The sequence below is a fragment of the Sorex araneus genome, chromosome 4 (genome assembly GCF_027595985.1).
Source record: "Sorex araneus isolate mSorAra2 chromosome 4, mSorAra2.pri, whole genome shotgun sequence".
Classification (NCBI taxonomy): domain Eukaryota; kingdom Metazoa; phylum Chordata; class Mammalia; order Eulipotyphla; family Soricidae; genus Sorex; species Sorex araneus.
In genome coordinates this window covers 35,407,449-35,435,189 of record NC_073305.1, presented here as the reverse complement: position 1 = coordinate 35,435,189, position 27,741 = coordinate 35,407,449, and the positions used below count along the sequence as shown (strand labels likewise).

General features: G+C 49.4%; 1 protein-coding gene across 1 annotated transcript in view; it reads left to right on the top strand.

Moving 5' to 3' along the window:
• The window catches only part of DCLK3 (doublecortin like kinase 3), a 54,833-nt gene extending 32,657 nt beyond the window's left edge, over positions 1 to 22,176 (top strand). Inside the window, exons 3-5 of the mRNA XM_055135873.1 lie at positions 15,246 to 15,378; positions 16,507 to 16,674; positions 18,792 to 22,176. Coding sequence (XP_054991848.1) covers positions 15,246 to 15,378; positions 16,507 to 16,674; positions 18,792 to 18,988 — 498 coding nt within the window. The 3' untranslated portion in view covers positions 18,989 to 22,176. The remainder of the gene's footprint in view (positions 1 to 15,245; positions 15,379 to 16,506; positions 16,675 to 18,791) is intronic.
• The last annotated feature ends 5,565 nt before the right edge of the window (positions 22,177 to 27,741 follow it).

Sequence of the window (27,741 nt, the reverse complement as noted above, 5' to 3'; positions counted from 1 at the left end):
CAGAGCAAGCATTCCATTAGCAGAGGCACTTTATTCTGATCTTAAGGTGCGTCTCAGCAGGAAGCGCTCAAGCCACTGCGGCAGGTGGAGCAGTAATGACCCAGGGCAGTGGGAGAGCCTGATGGGAGAGCCCTGTGTCTGGGGGGCAGTGGGGGAGGGGGGCTTGCAGGAAGGAGGGAAACGGCTTTTTCCTTCCTGAGTCTGTGGACTTAGTCTGGAGACATCAAGCCAGTGCTTTCAGCGGCCTGAAAACAGATGAAACCCTGAGTGAGTCAGGCTCATCAGGCGCTGAAATGAGGCCTGCCTGGATCACGGAGTCAAGCAACCTGGTAATTGCTTAAATGCATCGACCTTCGGGAGCAATTGCTTGTCTTCTGGGTAACCTGCATTACCACTGGGCTGTGCTCCCCTTGAAAGAGCTCTTTTGGGTGTAAGCTGTGCATTCTCCCTTCTCTTTACTTTCCTCGCTTTCAAATTGTTTCTATCATCGGGACATCCACCCCGAACTTCTCCGCGCCTGCTGCTTAGTATGGCCACTTAGGAACTGCAACAGAGTTGGGTCCTTTTTCTTGTTTATGTTTGGGGGCCCCAACTGGAAGTGCTCAGGGGTTACTCCTGGCTCTGCACTTTAGAATCCCTCCTGGAGGTGCTTGGGGGATCTTAAGGGATGCTGGGAATCGAACCCTGGTCGGTCGCTTGCAAGGCCAGAGCCCTACCCACTGTATTCTCTCTCCAGTCTCCAGAGTAGGTCCTTCCCTAACTTCTGATGTTTCCCCTGAATTGTCTTAAGCAGGTGGGATGTATGTGTAGGTCTCTTGATTGAACATCTGGGGCATGTGCCTCGGAAGGCTTTGAGCAGCCACCACACCAGGGAGTGGAATGAGATCATTTGTGCTCTCGGATCATTTTCTTTGAGGGGCGGCTGGCTGACTCCGGTTTTCTGAACAGAATTTTCCTTTTTTTTTTTGCTTTTTGGTGGTGGTGTTGTGGTTAGGGGGGTTCCCATCTGGTGATGCTGAAGAGTATTCCTGACTCTGAGCTCAGGAATTACTCCGGGCACTACTGGGGGACCATGCTGGGGATTGACCCCAGGTTGGCTATGTGCAAGGCAAGTACCTGCTGTACGATAACTCCAGCTGACTCTGGTTTTCTCCACAAGGTCTGTGGAGCCACTTGGACAGCCTGCTCACTTGGGCCTCAGAGGCGCTCCCTAGTGTTAAGACAGTCTTGGTATTTTTATTTTTTTTAATGGAGAAAGTCAGCACTGGTTTCAGTGGCATGGAGAACATTGAAGGAGAAAAACTGCAAGGAGTACATTCAGTATGGACAAGCTACCTGCCTCTGTGCAGTCATTTGGCAACTCTGAATTTAAATGACAGCATATACGTGTGTGTGTGTGTGTGTATGACACACACACAGAGAAAGAGAGAGAGAGAGAGAGAGAGAGAGAGAGAGAGAGAGAGAGAGAGAGAGAGAGAGAGAGAGAGAGAAAGAGAAAGAGAGAGAGAAAGACTGTAGAGTAGGATTGATTTCCAGCCAAATTATCTTATTGGTGTAGCTTGTAACTAATATTTAGATACCCCCTTATTTTTTTTCTCATTTTAAAGAATTTCACTTTAATATAGAGAAAACTTATTTTGTGGTAGTATGTCTCCTTCAGAGCCTCTGAAAAGCTACATATATCTTTTCTCTGGCAAATAATTTGTCAATATGCATTTATGAGTAATCAGCCATTTTTTGTCTTTTTAAAAAAAAATCTGGGTGAGTAAAGTTCAATATTTTGTTATGTGAGAAGTCTAAATGTTACCTAATGTCAGAACACTAGTTTTTCAGACCAAGATCTGGATTGGACAAAGGGATCATTATCGGGGTTTGGAAAGCTGACATCGCGAAGCCTTGTGATATGATAGTCACCCTGCAGCCCGCTCAGTCTTGTGAGATCCACCATCAGTAAACATCACCATAGTGACCGCTGTCCTCACCCATGAATGTTCTTCATTTGCCTTTAATTTTTGTGTCCAGCACTCGTGGTAATCTTTCTGCTGTGAAGTAATTGTTTCTTCCTTTAATGGATGGCTGTTGTCTGGATTAAATTCTGTCATTGCTAAGCTCAGGAAAGTGACGATACTAAAACTAAATTTCGATGACATGGCTGATTGTAACTGTTGGGATTTTGGAGACTTTTAAAATGTGCTAGAGCTCTTAATGAACATAGCAAGCTTATCGTGTTGTTTTAATCAAAATAAATATTTGTACCTAATAATTGGGCCCCAGAGTAACATTTTAGGACTCTATTGCTGAGTTTTTCTATTTCTTTGCATCACATTTCCTGACAAGACACTAGCATTTCTCTTCCCTTCGGGTTATTTAGACTCCTGAGATCTTATAAAAGAAGTTTTAATTATGAGAATTTTCAGCTTGCAAAAATCCCGGCATTAATTGCTTCGGCTGCCAGTCAGGGCTCCCTTGGTGGGATTGCAAGGCTCTGTGTGGTGGCTGGGCTCTGGGAGGAGGGAACCCGAGAGATCTGCCCACACAGGATGGGGGTGGACTGGCCAGGCGCTGGACAGCCAGTGGGCTGAGATGCCACATACAGCAAAGAGACCCGAGGGCGTGCAGCCGGGAATGAGATGGAAGAGAGTTCATGCCTGAGCAAAGATTCAGAGGGAAACACAAAATTGTCTCCCTGAACATGGGGGTTGAGAAGGGACACGTTCCCTCTCTATTCCCTCTCTGGAAATAGGACTGGTGGAGTAGAGGGTGGGCAGGTGGCCACTCCATGTCTGGACGTGCAGGACGATCCCCCCAGACCTCCCACCTGCCCCATCTTAGGGATCAGAGCTTGAGTGCTTGGATCAGAGATCTCGGAATGGAGGGGAAGTGGTGGGTGGGGTGTTTGGTCAAGGGCAGAAGCACTCACTTCTTCATGGCCCCTAAAAAGGAACAGACCTTCAGGATGCTGAATGTAACTAGGTCAGAGCAGTGACCACTGTCCCCAAAGGTGGCAAGAAAGATCTGGAAGGATAAACAGTAAATGGTCAGGGGCTGGAGCGTTAGCACAGTGGGTAGGGCGTTTGCCTTGCATGCAGCCGACCTGGTTTTGATTCCCAGCATCCCGTGTGGTTCCTCGAGCACCACCAGGAATAATTTCTGAGTGCAGGAGTAACCCCTGTGCATTGCTGGGTGTGACCCAAAAAGCAAAAAAAAAAAAAAAAGGTCATATATGCCCCTACTTTTCCATTAAATAAACCTGTTCAATCATTTTGCTATTACCATTTATTAAAAATTTGTTTTATTTTTATAAAGTTGCTCACAGTAATTGATTGCATTTAATATTTGAACACCAATTCTACCACCATTACACCTTCCCACCACCATATTTCGGATGTTTCCACCCTGAACCCCAAACCCTGCTCCCAAAGCAGAACTGAAATAATTTATTTTGTATTGCTTGTTATGAATAATCAACTAAAAATGATCCAAAAAAGTTTCGTTAGAGGTAAGTGAGTGAAGATTGTTGAATTTCACCCAGGAGCCATTAAGCCCTTTTTTAAGAGATTACTAACATGTTGCTAAAGGTTGAGCCTGGTGTGCTTGCATCTGTATCTAGATAAATATATTTCCTGCTAAGATTGTTTGCCTTCTACTTTAAACCCAGTCAGATTTGGTGTGCTCCTCTTGGTATCTCAGTGGTGTAAAGTATGGGATGTCCAGGATTCACTCATGGGTGAGGCTTGACCCGAGTGTGTGGAAAGCGGCTGTGAGCATGGCGGGGTTGAGTTCTGGAAGTTTTCTGCTGCTGGGGATGGCTCCGTGGGGGTAGCGGGAGGCCCTCACCTGTCCCACTCTGGGGTGCCCCGCATGAAACAACCTGGCGTAGGGTCCGGAGGCACGTCTATGGCCTCTCATTCTGTGCTCTCTTCTGAGAGGTGTATTGTTGGGTCTCTGGACCACGGCCATTAATGGATTTATATGGTGCCAGAGGCAGTTTGTGGGGTGACTCTGCCAAGCTACCGGAAACAGAGGGACAGGGGGACCACGTTCATTTTGATACACAAGAAAGCTCTGGTTATCACTGTTAGTTGAGTTCTGTCTTGTGTAACTCTCCCTGATCTTGCACGAGTTCCAGCATCAGTGTCCTTTGCCCATGGCATCTAGAAGTCACCACGTCCTCTCGTTAGACACAAGTTTTCAGGCACATCTTTACTTGCCAGTCACCTTAATTAAAAAAAAAAACCAATAACTAACAACTATGCAGAATGTCTTCACTAAAACATACTTAATGAAATGAAGAAATGGGATTTTGGGCAATAATATGAAGCCACTCAAGAAAAGTACAAGCCTGTGGTCGTTAGCCAGTTTTGATCACTCAGTGGGCAAACGGATGTGTGAGAGAACTCATCATAAGACAGACTCCTGGGGCGCACTGTCTCAGGAAACATTACAGTGATAGCTTAGGTTTCTTTCAGAGAACCTCATCTGTGAGGCTTTTTCTTCCTTTTCAGAGTTTTCTGTTTAGTAGTTTCCAGGAAAATGAAAGGTATCTTTATAGTCCGTGAACACACTCTCCGGAGTATCTTTATAGTCCGTGAACACACTGTCCGGAGTTTGACCACCTAGCTCAAGAATTTCATGAAGTTTTCTTAAAATTTCCAAATTTCTCAATACTGGGCTATTGTGGTAATTTAGATTTGCCTTACTCTGTTAGTTTCTTTCGGAGTTCCCTGGAAAGGTAGATGTCTGCTAATCCCCGTATGTGGCCAGTGAACCAGGACGGCAACTTTCAAGCCTGGTTTAAACCTACTGAACTTGTTGAATCTCTTCCAAAGCTGTGACTTTGTTTCCCCAAGATGTCCAAAAGTTCAGGACTTTGGGGGGAATGAAGTTGTAAGTTTCGAAGATAACTCACAAAGTTTGGCTCAGGGGGCTGGATCAATAGCACAGCGGGGAGGGCGTTTGCCTTGCACGCGGCCGACCCGGGTTCAAATCCCAGCATCCCATAGGGTCCCCTGAGCAGGAGTAATTCCTAAGTGCAGAGCCAGGAGTAACCCCTGTGCATGGCCGGGTGTGACCCAAAAAGCAAAAAAAAAAAAAAAAAGTTTGGCTCAAACAAAGTCCCAACAGCCTCTCCCATGCTCCAAAGCCACTGCCATCTCTGGTGGAAACCATTGCCTCAGGACTGAGCCTTGTGGAGAACCTGATCCACTGAAACCTTCCTTAGGTAGGGCTGAGTCCTCTGGACAGTCTCGGAATTGGGCTGCGCCACCTCCCCCCACCTCCCTCTACTTCAGAAGCCCTGGCAGCCACGCCCACACCCTACCACTGCCACCATATAAGCTCACTACTGGCCTTGTTTCAGAGACTTGAATAAATCTCGAAAGAAATTTTTTTTTTCCCTAAAAGAACCAAGTACAGGGGCTGGAGCGATAGCATAGCGGGTAGGGCATTTGCCTTTCACACAGCCGACCCAGGTTTGATTCCCAGCATTCCATATGGTCCCCCGAGCACCGCCAGGAGTAACTCCTGAGTGCATGAGCCAGGAATAACCCCCGTGCATCGCTGGATGTGACCCAAAAACCAAAAAAAAAAAAAAAAAAGGAGAACCAACTACAGTCTGTATAAATAATGCTTTAAATTTTCCTTCCTTGTCAGGATAATAAAGGCAAGTAACAGCATTTTCCAGTTGCTCTCTTGCTGACTATATGGGTGTTGTCACCTCTCTAAGAGAGAGTATTTCTGAGAATTTGTTTGTTGAAGGTCAAGGGTTAAAGTAATTCCTTAATTTCTTCCTTCCTCACACGCAAGGCAGGTACTACCACTGAGCCATATCCCCTGCCCCTTGAGGTTTGTTTTTCAAAAGTATTTTCAAAATGCCTGTCATATAAGAAGGAATGTCAGTGAATCTCTTCAAGATGTTTTCAAGGTCTAAATTGTCTAATTGAAACACACAACTGTCTAATTAATAGCTGTTGAATTGAAATGCCACAAACCCGCCCCCTTTCTGTTTTCAGACACACCCCACATGTTACCGATTATGTAAGGTGCTGGAAGGAAGGAAGGTAGGGAGGATGGAAAGGAGGAAGGGATAAAGGGAAGAAGGGGGAGAAGGAGGAAAGGAGGGGTTCAGCGGTGGTTCTTAGTCATCGCCAAGTGGATTGCAATATTCTCATTGCTTTCTGATGGTGGACAGTAGAAGTGGACATTCTCTGTGGACCTGGATGTAATCCTCACTTTTCCCCAATCCTCAATTTCTAAAGTACCATTTTGGGCAAGGATACTCCCTCTACTTTAGACAAAACTCTTAAAATCAGATAGAGTCTCAGACAGCTAGAATCAGGCCAAAAGAAAATTAGAAGTTTAAGTATCTCATGTGAGGTTAGCCCTGGACATTTGGCCCGGGATGCTTGCTTGAAACAGTAAATTTCCCCTCCTAGAAGTCCCTGTTTGATGCTTGAAACTTCTCAGATCTTAGACTCCAGTGGAGACTCATGAAGACTAAATGATGACCCAAATAATTCTATTTATTACTTTACCGGGGAGCACCTTGGCCTTGGGAGTTGTGACAGATTACATGCACGATCATGTAATTATGGGCTTGGTGTTTGTGCAGGTTTGTTGACTTCCCCAAGAGGGAGTTGGAAACCGGAATATCAAGCTGCCACTCATGAAGCGATGGGCTGTGCCTGCTTCCAATGCAGCAGAAGGAGTTTGCAGGGCTGCCTGGGGAGAGGATCGGGAGGGCGAGAGAACAGCGGCAGCGGGTCCTGGAGAGAGGCCTGTAAGTCAGCGTCCAGGGACTTGTGTGTGTGTGGACCGGAATCACCCAGTTTCTTGCTCATGTGCAGCTGTGGGTTGAGTCGGGCTGGGGAGGGCCTGGGATGCTGCATTTCCCATCAGCTCCCAGGTCAGGCCCCCGGGTTGCAGTGTACCCAGGAGGAGCCCGGGCGCAGCCACTAAAGACATGAAGTTAATTCTCATCCCCAAGAAGCCTGGACAAGGCACTTTCAAGGATGGTGAGCAGAGCGAAGGGTCGGCACCGTCTCTGGCGGGTTCTGACGGTCAGGGAAGTGAAGTCAGCTTCTGATTGACTCTCCCTTTGGAAATGGGGGAAAGGAGACCCTTCATTCTCTTCTGGTGCATGTCCCAGGCCAGAGTGGGCTGCTGGCCTCCCCACCAGGGGAGAAGGGTCGCAGGGAGTGGCCTGCCTCTCTGTCATGCTGCGGCCTGGCCGGGTCCACCTTTCCTGGTGCACGTCATTGTCCAGTGGCTCTGGCCCGGACTCTGCTTGGCAGTGTCCTGCTGGTGACCACAGCTGTGTCCTTCAGCAGAAGGTCATTCTGATGGTTATGACCTGACTTCTCTTGTTCCGTAGCAGGGGTCCCAGTCAGCACCGCTGTACTCAGGGCCGGAGGATTCGTTGCTGTCCTGTATTTGGAGGTGCCTAGCAGGGTCCTCTAGCTTCTCCCCACGGAGGCCAGTTTAGGCCCGCGGAGTGCAGCCACCCGAGATCTCTCCAGACTTTGCCATGTGTCCCCCGGGGTGGCGGTAAGAGTGGAGTTTTGTGTCCAGTGCGGGATATGGACTGTCATGGTGATTCTTTCCCCTTGCTCATACCCGTGATAGCCTGGACCCTGTCTGAGCAGCCCTGGGACTGGGCTCTCATGTCATTTGGCATTCTCCACAGGCTGTATTGGACGGGTGCCTTTGCGTTGCCCTGGCCCATCTGTATTGGGGAGAAAGCTGCTCGAGGAGCCACTTCCACCACCGTGTACCCCAGGGCACTGCATTGCCGGCTCCAGCACTGCACCCCACCCAGATACTGGCGGGAGTGCTGCTTCCTTGCTAGTTTGTCTCCTTAAACAGCATCAGTCTTAGCTTGGCACGCCTCATTTTTTTTTAAATTCTTTTTTATTGAATCACCGTGAGATACAGTTACAAAGCTTTCATGATTGAGTTTCATTCATACAATGATGGAACACCCATCCCTCCACCAGTGCACACTTTCCACCACCAATGTCCCCGGTATCCCTCCCGCCACCCCCACCCCATCCCACCCCCTGCCTCTGTGACAGACACCTTCCTTCTTTCTCTCTACTTTGGGCATCATGGTTTGCAATAGAGATACCGAGAGGCCATCATGTTTGGTCCTTTCCCCACTCTCAGCACACATCTCCCATCCTGAGCGATGCCTCCAACCATCATTGACTTAGTGGTCCCTTCTCATCCCAACTGCCTTCTCCCCCAGAGAAGGCAGTTCTCTCCCACAGTGCTCCCAAACTGTGGAGTGAGCCTCCTGGCCCTTGTCTCTACTGTCCTTGAATGTTAGACTCATATTATGTTATTTTGTAATCCACAAATGAGGCACACATCATTCGACCGTGTTCAGAAACTTTCACATTTCACATCTAATTGACATTGAATAATGACACTGAATAGTGCTTGTCTTTTGGACTTACCTAATTTAGCCTAAGGTGGCACCTGGTAAGCATCAGTTGTTGGCTAAATGAATATGACTCTAGATAGGAAAAAAACTGTCCCAATGGATAACAAAGGCTCTCATGGACCTATCCTGGGACAGCTCCCAGGGAAGGGTTTGTCCCTGCTGATTTCCCCCAGTCTTTTCTGTTAGGGTGTCGTTTGCTGTTAAAAAATAAATTGATTTCAGACATTGACTTTCTAAATTTTAATTTTTAATTTTTTAATCTTTATTTTTTATTGAGTCACTGTGAGATGCAGAGTTACAAAGCTGATCAAGGTTTGGTTTCAGTCACACAGTGTTCCATCCCTCCACCACTTTCCCACCACCAATGTCCTCAGTTTCCTTCCCCCTGTCTCTGTCACTGTCTCTCTGTCTCTATCTCTGTCTCTGTCTCTGTCTCCCCAGGTACTGAGAGGTTATCTTGTTTATTCTTTATCTCTTTTCAGCACGCAGTTCTCCTTTTTTGCTTTTTAGGTCACGCCCAGCGCTGAATGCTCAGAGGTTACTCCTGGGTCTGACTCAGGAATTACTCTTGGCAGTGTTTGGGGGACCATAAGGGAATTAATTGAACCTGGGTTGGCTACGTGCAAGGCAGACCCCTACCCACTGTACTATCACTCCAGCTCCTCAGCGCACAGTTCTTATCTAGAGCGATCATTTCCAGCTATTTTTGCCATGGTGGAGACATTGACTTTTTTTTTTTTCTTTTTTGGTCACACCCAGCAATGCTCAGTGGTTACTCCTGGCTCAGCACTCAGGAATTACTCCTAGCGGTGCTCGGGGGACCCTATGGGATCCTGGGAATTGAACCCGGGTCGGCCATGTGCAAGGCAAATGCCCTACCTGCTGTACTATCGCTCCAGCACCCCGACCTTGACTTTTTAATGTGAATTGTTTTCTAGAAGTTCAATTCAGTCCTCATAACCAGTTAAACATAAAAGTCTTGGGGTGGGGGGCGCGCCGGAGATTGTAAAGGAGCTAGTGCTCTGGCTTTGCCTGTGCAGCCCTTGGTTTGATCCCCTGCATCACACCTCCAAGCCCCCCGTCCCAGCATTGCTGAGTGTACAGCCCAGGCCCCCGAGCATCACTGGGATGTTCCCGGTGGTCCTAGCATTGCAGGGACTAAGCAGCACCTTAGACTCGGGGCCCTGGAGTACAACCAGTCTAGGGCCCGTGGACGCTGAGTACAGCTCGGGGTTATAAAGGAAAGTTAATTAAAAAAAAAAACAATAGCAAAAGAGGAATCTTTGCAGGGAAAGACCAGAGAAAGGGCTGGGGATAGATCAGGGGTTCAGGTGCTTGCCTTGTTTGTGGCTAGGCTTGGTTCAGTCCCCAGCACCACACAGTCCTGTGGGCACTGAAAGGAGTGGTCCCTGAGCACTGATGGGAAGTGTGACCCAACCTCCCAAACTGCACCAAAACGAAAGGCCAGGGTAACCATGCAAGGTTAGGGGAGAAGCCGATCAAGATAAACAAGTCTTGACCCAGCTGACTGTTCCTTGCCGAAAGGCCTGTACTCTGCTGCCCTCTACTGCTCAGAGTTGGAAATGGCAAGATCACACTTAAATGGCTCTTCTGTTCCCCTGGTGGCGACTAATTGCTCAGAAAACTGAAATGTTCTCTTCAAGTATTGAGGCCATCTAGATGTCATGTAAATGATTTGGATTTTTCTGGACTCAAAGCAGGGTTTCGTGGTGTCACTGGGAAAGGGGGAGATGGATGCAGCTCTGCTGTGACTTTTACTGCACATTTGCAGCCTGACTGCACATGTTCTCTGGAACCTCCAGCGAGAGGGACAGAGGGAGCCCAGAGCAGCGCCCTGGCAGGAGAGTGGGCAGAGCGGTGGAGGTGAGTGAGGTGGCAGCTTCTCCAGTGTGAGCTTCTCGGGGCGCCTAGGTGGCCCCGTGGGTCTTGCAGTTGTTCCCCATCCTTCTGTCCTTCTGTGAGGTCCCCCTCAGAGAGGACTTGAGGAACGGGAGCGGGATAGAATTCTGAACCCGCACACGACTAGTGCGAGGCTCAGGTTCAGCCTTTGGTCATGGGGTGGTGGCCACAGGGCGTGGGGCGACCTCCCTCACGAGCTGCCCCTCTGAGGCGAGCAGAGTCTGGTGCAGGAGGTCTGAGAGAAGCACCCCGCTTGGGTGGAGGCTCCAATGGGACGAGTTCAAAGGTCCCACAGATTTTAGAAGGAGAATTGTTTCAGAAATAGACCATTTGCTTGATTCCTCAGAGGAGGAGGAAGTTTGGACGCCAAGAATGTGAGGTGCGTGTTAAACAAACCATAGTCAGTACGGGACTTAAAACACGTGATATTGCTGATGTGGCTAGATAGGTGATGAACCCCCTCCCGTACACACACACACACACACACACACACACACACACACACAGACACACACACACACCACTCACACACATGCATACACTCACATACCACACCCCTTCCACACTCACACATTAACACATACACACACATTCACACACCCCTACCCCCCCCACATATACCTTTACACACACACACATACTCACCCATACTCACACTCACACACGCATACTCACCCTATACTCACACTCACCACACTCACACACGCACATTCCACACCAGCTCACCTCCAATACACACACACACACACACACACACACACACAATTGCCCTGAGTCACAATGTCAGCACTGAGGAAAGTCATCAAAGTCCTGGTAGGAGAGGCTGGAGGCAGAGAAATGAGTTGCCAGAAGCTTCTGGAAGGGCCCTTTGAGGATTCTACCTGCTGGGTTCATTTCTTTGGTCCGTGGTACATTGGGCACAGTAGTGAGTTAGTGAGAAACGCTAGACTGTGGAGAGGTGTCCTCTGATTCATAAAGGCCACAGAACCATTTGATCCAAGGATTCGGGGACTGAAGAGAGAGTGCAAGGGCTCGGGGGACACCCTGAGTCACTCTTGGCACTGCCCCCGTCCACCGTCCTGCTGGGTGCAGACCTGCTGTCGGCCTTCCTCCTGCCAGGCTGCACTCTGGCAGTCTGAGCCCCGTAGCACAGCACCAGCAGGTAAGCGTGTTTGGTACTTGAAAATGCATCCATCAGTAGCCGGCTTTTGGACATAAACTCATTTAAGAAATAAAAGGTTGGGTCTCTGCCATGTTTCAGCTGCTGCTGCCTCCCTGGAGCCAGATTTTGGAAGTGTGTGTGTGTGTGTGTGTGTGTGTGTGTGTGTGTGTGTGTGTGTGTGTGTGTGTGGTGAGGGGGGGTCTGAGAGGAAGGCAGTAGTTATTATTTCACATAACAATGCACATCTTATATTGGTGTATTAAATCAGCCAAGTGCTTCATATTTGCAAATATTTTGAGGGACTTTTTTTTTCCCCCCAGCAATCACCCAGCAAATGCAATGAATGCAGATGATCCATCTGGAGATTCTAGGCATCACACTATGGTTTTTTTTTTTTTTGTGTGTGTGTGTGTGTGTGTGTGTGTGTCTTTTCCCTCTCAACTAGACTTTCTAGTCTAAATTATTCTGTTAATTACCTCCCCTGTTTCCTGTTGGGCTGTGTCTGTCTCTACGCTTCAGACCAAAGCGGAATTGATGGGGTTCCATGTGGGTTCGGTTAATTATGAAGACGTTGATTCGATTGCTTGGCGGTGACCCAGGCTCAGTAATTAAAACACGGTCTGCTTCCAGAGAGGTAAGCTCCCGGCAGGAATCACGTTTCGAGGGCTACTCTACTCAGGGAAGACTGGAGAGTGAGGGCACCTGCTGTGTTGGGGTATCTCAGTGCTCCTAGACCATCTGGGGGACAGGGAGAAGCAGAGTGCCCCCACCTCTTCCCCTGGTGGCTGGTGGGAGCATTGGGAACCTTGCTTCCTGTAGCGATGAAGTTTCTCAGTCACTCATTCCTGGAACAGGATGTGGGCAGGTGAGAGTAGGGCAGAGACGGGGCGTTGCCAGTAGAGGTGGGACTTGATAGATATCAAGAGTCAGGCTTGATAGAGGGTCTGATGAGGAGGGGTCCAGGAAGGCGCTCCTCATGCAGGAGGAGGAAGTGACCAGCACTCACCCGCTGTCCTTCTCACGTTCGTTGACGTTCACCCTGCCCTTCAGAGGGGAGGCTGAACGAATGCAGTTTCCTTAGCACTCAGGTCATGCCTCTTAGGTGCCAGGCACTCCTGAAAACACCTAACGAGTGTTCACTCATTGGGTCCGTCACACGCCAACTTGGAGGCTAAGGGAACTGAGGCACAGAGCCAGCATGTGCTTGAAGGGAGCTCTTTGCTTGTTACTTTGTTTGTTGGGGGGCCACACCCGTGGATGCTCAGGCTTACTCCTAGTGCTGTGCTTAGGGACCCTTCCTAGTGGAGCTCAGGGTACCAGATGGATGCTGCAGATTGAACCAGGTTATACCGCGTGCAAAGCAGACGCCCTACCTGCTGTACCATCTCTCTGGCCCCAAGAGTCTGTGCTGGTAACTGGGATCTGGTGCTGGGTCTTCTAGCCAAGGCCTGGTTCCTTTGGAAGAAGGAAGGAGTTTCTTCCAGATGTCTCCAAGGGACCAGAGGAGGGTGGGCCAGAGGTGGCAGGCACCTGCAGAGCCCCAGCAGGCCCCTGCATCTGATTCTCCTCTTCATTCTAAAAAGTGTGCGGTTCCCTGGGCAGTGCCAGGATCTCAGGGATGGTGCCTCCAGGGAGTCGGGGAACTTTTTCCTCAAAATCCAGGTTGGATTCAAGGCAGCAATAGAGGCTGCCGCAGGCTGCTTCCATTTTTTGTTAATTTAGTGGAAGATAAAGGTTTTGAGAACTTTCCTGTGTGGTACTGTAGCACTGTCATCCCTTTGTTCATTGATTCGCTTGAGCGGGCACCAGCAACGTCTCCATTGTGAGAGTTGTTGTTACTGTTTTTGGCATATTGAATATATGGGTAGCTTGCCAGGCTCTGCCGTGCGGGCGGGATACTCTTGGTAGCTTGTCGGGCTCTCCAAGAGGGGCGGAGGAATCGAACCTGGGTCAGCCACGTGCAAGGCAAACGCCCTACCCACTGTGCTATCACTCCAGTCCTGGGTGGTAGTGGAAATGAATTTAATTCTTATTTAACCAGGCTCATGTTTTAGCAATCCATTAATTTCTGTCCCCCTTCAGCTTTATGAGGTGTAATTCGCAAAACTTGACCACATTGAAGCTTGCATGGGGATTATTTGATTTCATAGATGTGAAAGATGAATCGTCTCTCTCTTACCTCATTTTCCCCCCAGTGCAAATGTTTAAGTGCTACATTCTTAGAAAAGTTCATGCCTACAGTTACTGTCATCCCGTTGCTTATTGATTTGTTCAAATGGGCACCAGTAATGTCTCTCATTGTGAGACTTATTGTTACTGTTTTTGGCATATCCAATACACCACAGGTAGCTTACTAGGCTCTGCCGTGCGGGCGGGATACTCTTGGTAGCTTTCCGGGCTCTCCAAGAGGGGCAGAGGAATCGAACCCGGGTCAGCCGCATGAAAGGCGAACACTCTACCACTGTGCTATCATTCCAGTTCCATGCTTATAGTAGTAGTATTATAGCTTCATGTAGTATATTAGGTTCTCAGAAGTTTTCATATATATATATTAATAATTTTGGGGGGTCTTCCAAGGGGTCCTCACCCCTGAGTACTTCAGGGGCCCCCCTGGTGAATCTCAACAAACAGGGTCAGAGGTTCACTGCAAGGGCCAGAGGATGTGGTGCTGCTCAGGTCCTGTGTGTGGGGGTACCCGGGCCACCCTGGTGGTGCTGAGGGACTCCAGGGTCACACCTGATGATGCTCGGGGCCACGTGGTGCCAGGCCTGGAGCCGCACACTGAGCGTGTTGCCCAGCCCCAGACATTGCCCATCATTTAACCAACAACATGCGGCCTCTGACCAAGCTCTCTCCCTTCCTTTCCCTGGTCCTCATCCCACCACTGATCTTTTCTGTTTCTATGGATTTAATTTTTTTTTCTTGATTCCACATCTACATGGTATAATGCGGTACTTGTCATGGGTTTCTTTGGTAGGGAGCTGATGTTCCATGTCACGTGATCCCGATCCCCTGTTCTACTCCGTTGCTTCTGATCATCCCCTTCTCCCTCACTGCCCTTCGGGCCAGGCCATGTGCCGGGGGAGAAAGTAGAAGAGGTGGCGTGAGGTCTCCACACTTCAGGTCTGTGGGCACGCTGGCCAGACGTGCAGGCTGCAGGCTACCCCCACTAGGGAAAGGTTTCTGTGGGGGGGGGACATTGCTGCTGCCTTACTCTGTTGCTCCTTCCCCATTTGCATTTGTAGCTGAACTCAGCTTCTGGGGCAGCCTGGACCGGGAGGGAGAAAGAGGCTCTGACCAGGATTCTGGAGGCCAAATGCTGTTTCCTCACCCGCCTCCTCATTCAAGCTGAGCACCATTCAGCTCAGGCCCACGGTCAGGAGCTCTGCTGGGACTAGAATCTCCTCCAGCCAGAGACCCCTGGGAGGCCCGTCTTGATCCTTTTCTTTAGAAAGAACATCAGGCTGGATTTGACCGTGGAATGGTCTGAGCTGCGCCCTGTGCAGGAGGCAGATGACCCTGCAGGCAGTAAACGCTGCCACCGTTGCAGAAAGTGTCTTTCCACCCGCTCTGTGTGCACCGGTGGGTTCTGTGGTTCGGTTTGTGCTCAGAGAGAAACTTGCTCCTCTCCCGGATGAAGACAGAGCTCTGGGTGGGGAAACGAGTCTTCTCTGTTCTCTTCACCAGTCTGGGTGGTTTGAAGATTTCGGTTTCTTCCAGGTTCAGCGAAATGAGGATAAATCTACCACCTTGAAGCTGGCCGATTTTGGCCTTGCCAAACACGTGGTGAGACCTATATTTACGGTGTGCGGGACCCCGACCTACGTGGCTCCTGAAATTCTTTCTGAGAAAGGTGAGTTGCCCATCCTCTGTGGGATGCTGGCTCTTTCAGTAACAGATATTTGACCTTTCGTAGTTGCTGTTTTTCAGTAAGGAACTGTCCTAGATCGGAGTGAGTGAGTTTGTACTGCCTTTGCATGTGGACATTAATGGAAGATTTGAAGGAGGCTGAGGCTGCCTTGACCAGTGCCTGAGAATGTTTCTCTCATCAGAACTGACTTGATTATAGAGAACTGGTGGATATGCATGGTGTGCGTGTATGTGTGTTTTGTGTGTGTGTGTGTTTTGTGTGTATGTGTGTGTGTGTGTTTTGGGGGAGGACAGATGAAAGATGGTGGAGAATAAGGTGGGAACGCAGAAAACCAGTCTGTTTGTGCCAGGGAACGAACAATGGGAGAGAAATGAAGCAGTTCTTAAGGTGATTGACTTAAAAATAAGCCCCCCATTCTGGCCCTTCAAGGACGAGGAGGTCCCCCTTTCAGACCTGTCTGTACATTGCACAAAGATCCAATGAATTGTTGTAGTGGCGCATTCCGTAAAGTGTATAACAAATCATCATTGTTATTCTCTGGCCCCAAATATGTGACTGGCTCACTACTGTGGCCGTCCTGGAGTATTACAGTCACCCCATGTAATAAGGGGGAAGGGTAGGTGGTAGGGAAGATAGAGTCGGCCGGGTAGACCAGGCCTCTGCTAGCAAGCTGAACCTGGTGAAGGGCAGACTTGTGCCACTTCCAGCAGTGTGGACAGCTCCCTGGTGCAGCTGCATGCGACTCAAACACAGCGCACACCACGTGCAACTGACTGTAGGTCTAGGCACCTTTGATCTCAGCTCTGCCAAGCTTAGGGAGATGCGTCTGTTGACCCCACAGTGGAAGGTCGTGGCTGAGTCAGATTGCTTCCTCTTTGTTCCTGTGCTTATTTGAACAGAGACCATCATAAGGGAGTCAGGTGGTCCTGGCATCCGTCTGCACGGGAGTAGGCACACCATGTTGTCGGGAGCTGGCGACTAGGACCCTAGGGTTTGAAAGTGGCTCCTCCTGAGAGCGGCCGCCCCTGTGACCTACAGCTAGGATTTCCCAGCATCCGTCCCATCACCGGTGGCTTTCATTTTTACCCGTGTCTGCCTCCTTTTGCACAGGTTACGGGCTGGAGGTGGACCTGTGGGCGGCAGGCGTGATCCTGTACATCCTCCTCTGCGGCTTCCCTCCCTTCCGCAGCCCCGAGAGGGACCAGGACGAGCTCTTCAACATCATCCAGCAGGGCCACTTCGAGTTCCTGGCCCCTTACTGGGACAATATCTCTGATGGTGAGATTCGGGCCCTCCTTGGCGGGACGGTTGGGCAGGGAAGGCGGGAACCTCCCTGGGGGCTGGGACACACAGACTTTGTGGGAAGGCCTGGGGGCAGGGGGTCTCTGTGTCCAGGCCCTGCTCGCTCCTTTCTTTCCTGGTGGGGTTCGGAGCACTCCATGAAATCACTCATGTGAGAAATGGCGTAAGGCAGGGAAAGAGCTACAGAACTGAAAAACAGAGCGTTAATGACCCTTGTCTGGGACGGTCGGAGCTGCCATGTTTGTGTCTGTGGATGGGGCAGCTGGACCTCATCTATTGCACACAGATAATCAGGGTCCTGGAAGGGGCACGGTGGAGATCCTTGGGGGGCCTGGAAGGTGAGGGGGGAGGGCCCAGTGATTTTCAGAGCAACAGAAGCCTGTCGCTTCCCGCTTCGGGACCCTTTTGGAATGGGATTCTGGCCTCTTGTTTTCATTGGTTTGTCTGTCCCACTGTATGAAATTGAGAGCGAGATAATTGAGGGTTTGAAGGCTTTGGTCCCACCCACTTCTCACAAATATATCACTTACGGCCAGTTATTGCATTGCCTGCAACCCCGGCCTTTGTGTGTGTGAGAAAAAAGAAGGTTAAAAGTGTCACCTTTTCCCTGAAATAAGGGGTGGAGTTACTCAGGGCATGAGGGTCCTGAGCTGATCACGGTGGTGGCAACATGGGCAGCATTGGTTTGAAAATGGTTCTGTAAAGTTTGCGGCAGGCGGTCTCAGCTGCCCCGGCCCCTTGCCTTAGAGAGCCCGTCCTGGCCCTAACCCAGCCCAGCAGCCAGGAGACCGACAGGTCTCAGGGTGTGAGTTCCTCTGTGCCCGGTTCCCCCTTAACTGGAAACCCAGAATTTCGGGCTGAAGTGACTTTTCCAGGATACCTAAGACCACTTTCCCTCTCTTGACCCCCTTCCCCTCTCCTGCCAGTGCCAAAGGGTGGCCAGGAAGTGACCGCTTGGGGGGGACACATTGGCAAGGGGATCAGTTATTTCTCGGTGGACATGCGAGTCCAAACATCGTCCTCATCTGACCCTCTTCCCATGGAGTGCTCTCGGGGTAGGGGCCGGGGGCCTTTGTGGTGGCGTTTGAACAGGGCAGGCTTGGAGGAACCTGTGAATCCTGGGCAGGGCAGAAGGGAACTGTTCATCGGGTAGCTAGGTGGCAGGAAAAAAAGGGGTGACAGGTGGGTGTATCCTTAGATATAGGTAATGCGGGAGCTTTGTTCCTGTACCTGCTCAAGTGGTTGCCAAAGGGGCTCAGGGAGTTGGCCCGGGGTTGCCGGAAGCCCCCGGCCCACCTCTTGCCACCGAGTCTCTGATAAGTCATGGTCTTATCACTTACGGCGGGAAATGAAATTTATTTTCAATGTGTACTATTAGATTGCTTAAATTTCTTTACTCATTTTTTAATCTTTAAATTATTTTGCTTTTTTGGGTCACACCCAGCAGTGCACAGGGGTTACTCCTGGATCTGCACTCAGGAATTACTCCTGGCAGTGCTGGGGGACCATATGGGATGCTGGGAATCAAACCTGGGTCGGCCGTGTGCAAGGCAAACACTCTACCCGCTGTGCTATCGCTCCAGCCCCTACTCATGTGTTTTAGCTTAGTCAATTTGAAGGCATATTTGTCAACTTAGGAAGAGCGAACATATTTTATTTTGCAGTTTGATAATTTCATTATTATTATTATTATTATTTTTATTATTATCTCTGTAGACCTGTAGCATGTGGCCTGTGTTTTGTTCTTCTTTTGCCAGTGTCTGGGGTGGAAGTGGCGGGTCCTGGGACCCTAGAGGAATAGGCAGACATCTCCTCAGCCTGCCCTGTTGACATTCCTTGCTATTTAAATTCAAATTCATTCATATCAGAACAATCTACATTCAGTTCCCCAGACACGTTAGCCGCACATTTCCTCTGCTCGGGACTCCCGTGTGGATAGTGCAGAGTTGAAAAGTTTCCATCATCCTAAGCCATGGCACATCCGGGCTAGTGTTGCAGGCGTTGCTGGTGTGACTGTTTCCTTTCTTAATTCGGGGATGGGAAAATCAGAGCTGCTGCATTCCTCTCATGTCACTCTCCTTTCACCCCTGAAGCTGCCAAAGATCTGGTGAGCCGGTTGCTGGTGGTAGACCCCAAAAAGCGCTACACAGCCCACCAAGTTCTTCAGCACCCCTGGATCGAAAGTGCTAGAAAATCCAGCATGGTCCGCCTACCCAAGGAGGTGCCCCCCAGTGGCGAGGGGCACACCCAGGTCCAGCACAAGCGGGTTGTGGAGCAGGCGACCATATAAGCTTCGCTTCAGCATCTGCTCTGGCTCCGGTTCCACTCCAGAAGAGGGCCAAGGAGGGAAAGCTCGGAAAGTGACTGAAAATGCTGATGAATGAAAACAAAAAAACAAAAAAACGCTGATCTTTTATCGTTGGAGAATCAAGAGGAGAGACAGTATATTTTAAGGCATATTTTACAAAATAAACTTGAGTCTTATTGTAAAATGTCGTGACATATTTTCAGGGTTGTATGTTTGAGCCTTTCGTATATTTCTGGATGGGAAGGACTTGTCTCCAGGGAGGAGATATTGATAATCGGGATGAGTGAGTACCAATATCTCCTTAATCTTTCTCCTTGTGATCAAACTCCTGGAATATAACATGGACGGTGCTCGGCTAAACTTGGCTGAAATGGGATCTAAACTCCCTGCAGTGAGATGAAAAGAGTGGCCAGGTCTTTTTGGTGTTAATAAACCTTGGCTGCACATGACAGAAGGGTTTGTACTCTGCTTACTTCATCAGGTGGGTGAGGAGAACCAGGAAATTATTGTTCAGACACATCTTCTAAAACCAGTATCATCACGGCAGGGAAGTAGAATGGATGCTTAATGGGCAAGGTCTCTCTTTCTTGGGGAGACACAAGATCTCTTAGTCCTCTGACATTTTAGTCTTATTCCAGCAGATTTGATATAATCAGAAAAAGCTGGAGAGATAGCTTCGAGGGCTGGAGCACATGCCTTGGTTCCATCTCCTATACCCCGTACCACCCCCCACCCAGCACCACCTTGTGTAGTAGCCCTGGTGTCCCCAAAACGCTGCTGGACCTGAGCAACACTGCATCCCTGGGACTAAACTTTGATCTCTCTGGCCTCCTGGCCAGAGTGGGCATTGCTTGGAACCCACACCCCCCAATAATTAAAACCCCCAAAGCAAAAGCTCAGAAGTCATTGCCTTGTGCCTTCCTCTGTGATGCCCACAGATACTGCTTTTTAGCTGATTACCTCTGAGCCTGAGTCTCTTCTCCGTGTAGTTGGGCAGTCAAGCGGTGACCAGAGAGCCATTTAGTTCACTCATATGTCAGACACGCAGGAAGTAGATCACACTCGGGCTGGAAGGAGCTCCGTTCTTGCACGAAGACAGCTGAGGAGGCAGAGTGCGTGTGCTCGGACCATTTGCTACCCCAGGCCGCGCTGTGGATGACTGGCAGTGTTGTGTGAGCTGAAAGCAGAACAGTCCTGCCTCCCAGACCAGCCTTTCTAGGTTATAGGTGAGCTGAGGAGGGGCCAGCATCACTCAAAACTTCCCACCTGCCCTACCTGTTCTGCAGCCCTCTGGGTTGGAGGAGCACATCATTTGGGCAAACAGGAAGAGAGCTTTGGAGTTCTGTGGAAGGAAATGTCTCAGCGGGTGTCAGACAATGAGAAAAACCTTACAGGCAGCTCTGAAGTAATTTAGCACTGAGAGCTACAGGAAGTGGCTTCCCATCTGAGTTAGGGCAGAGGGTGGAGGCTGGGCTGATTAGAACCAAGCAGCCTGGGGGAGACCCTCTTTGCAGTGGACATTGGGGGTTGCTGTCCAGATCCTTTCCAACACTATACAGGATGCACATTTGGGGTACGAAGTCCTCGGTTATGGGAGTCATCCTGAGCTGGTAAAAGTTGACTCACCCATGATCACCTCGGACAGGCTGCAGGACACAGACAGGGGAGGGTATAACCACCAGGACCCGTGCTGGTGGGCCTGCTCTGCTCCAGAGTTCCGTGTGGGAGCAGCCTGAGCCCTGGATCAGAGCCCAGGTTCTCCCCTAGCAGGTGATCATCCTGACGCTCCCCTGTAGCAACCCTGGTGTGTGCTGATGTTGGTCTCAGAGTTGGCTTCCCAGGGAATGAGCCCGTGGCACCCCCTCTCCCCTCGCCTCGAAATGCAAAATTGCTGCCAAGAGGTACCGACTGGTATTTTCATCTCAGAAGCTCTGAGGAGGTTTAGATACCCCAGCAGGGTGGATGGAACTTATTCCGAATGCATGCAGCTTATTCTGAATGCATGCAAAGAGGCTGGAAGCTGGAGCCCACTGCTGCTGGACCATCTGTGGAGAAAGTCATCATAGCCACTGAACCTTTACAGAATCTCTGACGCTTCTCCTAACACCACATGAATATCAACTGTTCTCCCTTTGAATCATTTATCGGGTTGACTTGCGCGATGCCACATTTTTCTGGTTTCTTTCTGCATCCCAGTCTACACCTTGAATTTCCTGTAGAGCTTCAGTTTTCTCATTGCTGATACTTGGAGCTTCACTGTCACTAAGAAAATACAAATTAGAACCACAATTAAAGCGTATCATGTCACTTTTTAGAGTGGCCAAAATTAAATGGCTACAAACCACCTCCCCCAACCCTGTCCAAAACCCAAAACCAAAAAACTGACCATGCCACATATTGACAAGGATTCAGAGCAATGGGGATTCTTGTATGTTATTGAGGAGGGTGGAAAGGTGTTCTCCCACTTTGGAGAACAATTTGGCAGCTTATTTAAAAGTTTATATATACATTGGGTCCATGGATATAACTCAGTGGTAAAGCACTTGCCTTGAATGTATGAGACCCTGGGGTTCAATCTCTGATACTGGCCCAAAAGGGGGAGGAGTTCAAATTATACTTACCATTGAATATGCTCCACCCTCTCTGTTCCTAAGTATTTGCAAGAAAAAAATTAAAGCATATGTCTACCCAAATCTACAAACTGATGTAAGTGTTTTATTGTAGGAGCCTCAGAACAAAAACAATAGAAATGCCCATAAATTGAGAAATATTAAAAACAATGACAATGTTTCCATATAATAAACACCACCCAGCAATAAGTAGGAATGACACATGCAACGGAACGGATGAGACTAAAAACAATTAGAGTTGAAGAAGCCAGTTGAGTTCCCATTTTGTGTGACTCCATTAACGTACCCTTCCAGAAAGCAAAAGCTAATCAAGAGTGGGAGAGAAGTAATTGTGTAGAGGAGGGATAAGAAGATGAAAATGGAACAGTGGGTATCTTTGGAGGTGATGGAGATGTGCATTTTCTTCACTGTATTAAAGGATCTTTGGGTGGATCTGTCAAATCTTACCGGTTGTGCACTTTCAAAACATGCAGTTTGTTGTATGCCCATTGTACCTCAATAAAGCGGTGGACAGTGCTGCTGCATTTCTTCACCTGCCAGTCCCAACTCGACTCCTTTTCCTCTCGTCTCCGTCCGTAGCCTCAACATCTGTTTGCGACGGATTCTGTCACAATTTTAGTATCCCTCCTCATGGTCTGAAGATTATTCCTTACTCTTCTTTTTCTTGGGGGTGGAGAAGAAGTTGAGGGTTTAGGGCCACATCTGGCGGTGCTCAGGGCTTACTCCTGGCTCTGTACTCAGGGATCACTCTGGTCACACCTGAGGGATCATATATGGTGCTGGGGATCAAAACTGGGGTGGGCTGCAGGCAAGGCAAGCAGCTTATCTGCTGTACTCTTGCTCCTTGCTACTTTCTATTATTGCAGACACGCCACCCTTGCCTCCCTGTGTGCATTGACTTATACCCATACAGAAGAGTTTCTTTTCTTAGACATAAGCAAGTTTCAGTTTGGCTAGCGCGTGCCAACTTGGTTTGGATTAATTTATCTTCTCACCGAGTTTCCCACACTAATTTTGCAACACTGGGGAACAAACTCAGAGCCTCACACATGCAAGATCTCTTCAGTCTGTGCTACATCCACATTTAAAGAAATCTTTCTTAATTCCTCAAAGGCTACTTACTATTGGAACATAACGGGGAAGTAACATGGCAGAAGCTGCTTCTAAACATTGGCACTCATGCAGCACGTTGTTGCCTTAGAATCCCTGTGTCTTACTCCACCTTCGAGCAGAGTCATCAAGAGGTCACTGAGGTTAGAGAGAGGAGTTGAGTTGTCCGCTGTCACTTGATCACCAGAAACAACCGGTACCAGAAATGGACCCTGGGGCAGATGGTACCATGGATTCTGCAAGTCAGACTCCCCAAAGCCTGTGGATGGGTGGCTATAGGCATGCTCCTTTCTGCACGGGCACCCCATGCCTTCACGGACCCTCCCTTGAAGGCAGGAAGGTGGTGCTAGAATGAGAAGCCAAGCGCTGCAGGGGCCCTGGTAGTAGGTTGGGTTGGGAGTGGGTGGTGGGTCTGGGGCTGGGAGAAGGCTAAGTCTGGCTGGGACCATTCCAGGGACACGGTGCCTCCAAGGCATATTCTGACAAACATTTCAAGACCTTGGTGGTTTCTCCAGGAGGCAGTTGCAGAAAAGGAGGTAAGAGAGTGGGGAGGTGAGGAAGGAGGGAAGCCCAGGTGGGTATTCATGACCAGGCACTCCTGGTAGCCAGGGTTCATCCCCGCCAATTTGGTTCCGACCTACCCCTTGGAGGTAGGCTACACCTTACAGTCCTTTCACTCCTGGCTGAGGTGGGTTTTTTTTTTTTTTCTTATCCTGACCACACCCTAAGGTGCTGGGCTTGCTCCTAGCTCTGCCCTCAGGGGTCCATATGGGTGATGACTGTGTCAAGACAAGTGGCATAGCTGCTGTCCTATGGCTCCAGCCTTGAGGTTCATCCACCTCTCTTTTTTTTTTTTTTGCTGGAGGAGTTTCAGCTCCCTGCAAAGTAAATTTCCATATTTAAGGCATGCTGGGGGCCCTGGAGGCCATGCTTGACAGTAGCACAGAGTTAGGAGTAGTCCCTGAGCACTGCCTGGAGTGAACGCAGAATTAGGAACAGTCACGCCAGTTGTGATTGGGCAGTTGACAAGCTCCCCCCTCCAAAAAAGGAAGAACAATCAAACGTGGGCTGTCTGGTCATTAGAATCACCCTAACTGGGGCTGGAGTGATGATGCCTTGCATGCAGCTGACCCAGGTTCAATCCCCAGCATCCCATATGGTCCACCGAGCATTGCCAGGAGTGATTCCTAAGTGCAGAACAGTAGTAATCCCTGAGTACTGCTGGGTTTGGCCCCCAAACAAAACAACAAAAATCACCTAAATCAACCACAGATTCTCCCCCTTAACTGCATGAACTTTTTCCTGGGGTGCTAGATCAGCATAGGCAAAATGAATAAACTTTGTATGTGCATCGTCTAGAGGAAAGATCTTGGTGGCATCCGACTTCCAATCCCCAGGAAGACTGTGGCTGCAGGGACCTCTAGGGGCTGCCCCAGGAATCAGAACAGGGTGGAAATAGGGAGGACCCCATCTCCCAGTAAAGGTACATAACCCTAAACAAAGGAGAAATTGGGGTCTCTACTCCTCTGGGTAAAACTCTGCCTACTACAATTCTCATGCAGAAGCGACCTGATTATTAGTAGCTTATTAAGTTAATGAACTTTTCACTCAAGAACTGAGTGCTGAAAGGAGGTAAAGAGATATCCGTGATAAGCTTTCAGTACCTGTATTACAAATCTGATTTGCAACATTGCCCAAAATGAGAGAGAGAGAGAGAGAGAGGGAGAAAATGAGAGAGGGAGAGAGAGAGGGGGGAGAGAGAAAGAGGGAGGGAGGGAGAAAATGAGAGGGAGAGGGAGAGAGAGAGAGGGAGAGAGAGAAAATGAGAGAGAGAGGGAGAGAGAGGGAGAGAGAAAATGAGAGAGAGGGAGGGAGAGAGAGAGAGAGAGAGAGAGAGAGAGAGAGAGAGAGAGAGAGAGAGAGAGAGAGAGGATAATTGCCTGCCACAAAGGCAGGTGGTGGAGGCTGGAGGGAAAGAGGGAAACTGGGGACATTGGTGGTGGGAAATGTAGAGTAGTGAAGGGACAGCTGTTAGAACATTGTATGACTGAAACCCATTCATGGAAAACTTTGTATCTCATTGTGATTCAATTTAAAAACCAAGTTTATAAACTTTCTAATTTTCTACTTTTGATAATCTCTTCTTTTTCCCCATTCTGTGCTAGACTCAGAACCTCTGTGGCTTCACCAACCACCTTTCCAATAACTTCTTTCGCAGAAGTGACAAGAGCAGAGCAATCCTGGGAGGGGGCTCCTCCCTCCCACCCCCAGCTGCCATCATACCCTTCTTTTTTTTTTATATTGAATCATCGTGAGATACAGTTACAAGCTTTCATGTTTGAGTTTCAATCATACAATGAGCAAACACCCACCCCTCCACCAGTGCACATTCTCCACCACCCACATCCCAGTCCTCACCCTGCCTCTGGCAGACAATTTCCCCAGTACTCTCTCTCTCTACTTTTGGACGTTATGGTTTGCAATGCAGATACTGAGAAGTTATCATGTTTGGTCCTTTATCTACTTTCAGCACACATCTCCCATCTCGGATGATTCCTCCAACCATCACTGACTTAGTGCTCCCTTCTCTATTCCAGCTGCCTTCTCCCCCAGCTCATGATGAGACAGGCTTCCAACTCTGGGACAATACTCCTGGCCCTTGTGTCACACCCTTTTGTCTCAGTGCCTGTGGCTCCGTCTCAGTGACCCCCACCAGGTCTGCTGTCAGCAGTGTCCATGCATTCCTGGGAGACTCGCTGTCATCTGGCCTCTGTCCTTGTCTCCAGAAACAGAAGACTCACTCAGGAGACCTCAGGAGGGCTAGTGACAGATTTTATTAAAAAAGCAAACAGCAGGGAGCCCCGAATTGGCTGTTCCAGGAAATGTTTGGCTCAGGAAGTGGGTAGCCTCACCAACTGTGCTGTGTGATTTTTTTCGTCCGACTATTTCCCTTTGTTTCCAGGATTTGTCTTTTCTAAAATTTGCCTTTGCTGGATGCCTTCTGGGCAGGGAATCCTGACTCCAGGTGGTCTGTGTCCCCAGCAGCAAGCAGCACCCTCTGCCGGCAGAATGATGTTATGGGGGAGGGGCAGCTGGGGAGATAGTTGGGGAGGGGGGGAGGCCGGGGAGGGTGCTTACCTTGCATGCAGCTGCCTCTGGATTGGTCCCTGGCATTGTATATCTCAACAACCACGGGGAATGACCCCTGAGCACAGAACTAGGAGTAATCCCTAAACACCACCTGGTATGGCCCATCAGCCCCTCCCCGCAAAGGAATCCTGTAGTTTTTTGGGGAAGGGCGGCATTCTTGGGTTTGCATTGCTACCTAGGGTATTTTGATCCTGGAAACTTTCCTTACCTCTGCCAGCTTCCTGGGGGAGCGTGGGTGATCCCCTCTGATCGAATTCACTCCCTCTCCCGCTGCTGAAGCCTGGCTAACGGCCTGCTCTAACATACACCCAACCTTTCACTCAGGAGCCCTGTAATATCGACATGTATAAAATGCAATCGCCACACAAACTCTCTGTTTCTCTCAAACACAGCCCAAGTCACTGGGAGGCGGGTGGCTGCAGGCTCTTTCCTCTGACGACTGAATCCCTGCTCTTGGTTGGCGGTACCAGGAATCATACCTGTAAGGGTCTCATGTAAACAGGACACTCGTCCTGCTGCTGAGCTGCAGGCTGCTGCTTCTCTTGTTATTTGCGTCTCAGCTTAAATGCTTCTGTGCAGCAGCCTCCCTGAGGCGCTGGCCCTGCGTTCTGTCTCTTTGCCACTTGTGCATTCTGCCTTGGCCACTTGTATTTCATTCTGGAAAGGGCCTTTGGATTCCATTTGTCTGCTCTTCTGAGCTCTCTCTCCCCTCCACTGGCCTCTAGGACTGAAGTGACAGGAGGCCAGACCATCGGTTCCCTCAAGAACCCTCAGAGGAGAGAACTCCCTGGCCCATATGCGCCTCACCTGGGTGAGGTCCTAGGTTTGATCCCTGGCACGGTGATAAAGGGGGAAGGAGAGGAAGGACAGATATATTGGTTTTCTGATGAGGAAGCCGAGGACCCTGTGCCACCGAGAGCAAAGGGCAGTGATAACGCCTACGTTCATGCTCAGAGGTCCTGGCTTCAGGAAAGCACACCTTGCCCTTTTGTCACCCGAGACCCCAAGGCTTAGGACCTTCCCTTTGGTCTTAGTGGGATCCCCAAGGCCATTCCTCCAGGGCAAAAGCAAGTGGCTGGGGCTGGGGAGATTAGTGGGCAGGGTGTTGGCCTTGCATGCCACCTACCTGAGTCTAGTCCCTGGCACTCCATAGGGTCCCCTGAGCCCTGCCACAAGTATCTCTGAGCACAGAGCCAGGAGTAAGCCCTAAGGGCCTGGTGTAGACTCTAATACCACATAACAAACAAAACCAGAAGCAAATGGCTGAATTGCTATCAGATAGAATCTACTGAGATATTTTTGCTTCCTTCTAAGACAGTACTATTTCAGCTTTTCATATTATTTCTATTGAAATATGTTTATTTTTTAATTGAATCACCATGAGATACACAGTTTCAAAGCTATTCATATGGGTTTCAATCATACAATGTTCCAACACCCATCCCTTCACCTGTGTGCATTTTGCACGACCAATGCCCCCAGTTCTTCCCCACCCCCACCCCAGCCTGTCTCTATGGCAGGCACTTTTCTTCTCTCTGTTTCTTTCTCAATTTCTCTTTCTCTCTCTCTCTCTCTCTCTCTCTCTCTCTCTCTCTCTCCCTCTCCCTCTCTCCCACCCCCTCCCTTCCCTTTGGGCATTATGTTTTTCAACACAGATACTGAGAGGTTATCATATTTGTTCCTTCCCCTACTTTCAGCATGCACTTCTTATCTAGAGTGATCATTTCCAACTCTTTGTCATATTGATCCCTTCTCCATCCTCAGCGGCCTCCTCCCCTAACACTTGAAGCAAGCTTCCAATCGTGGACCAATATGAGTCATATCCAAGTTGAAACCCGTTTTTAA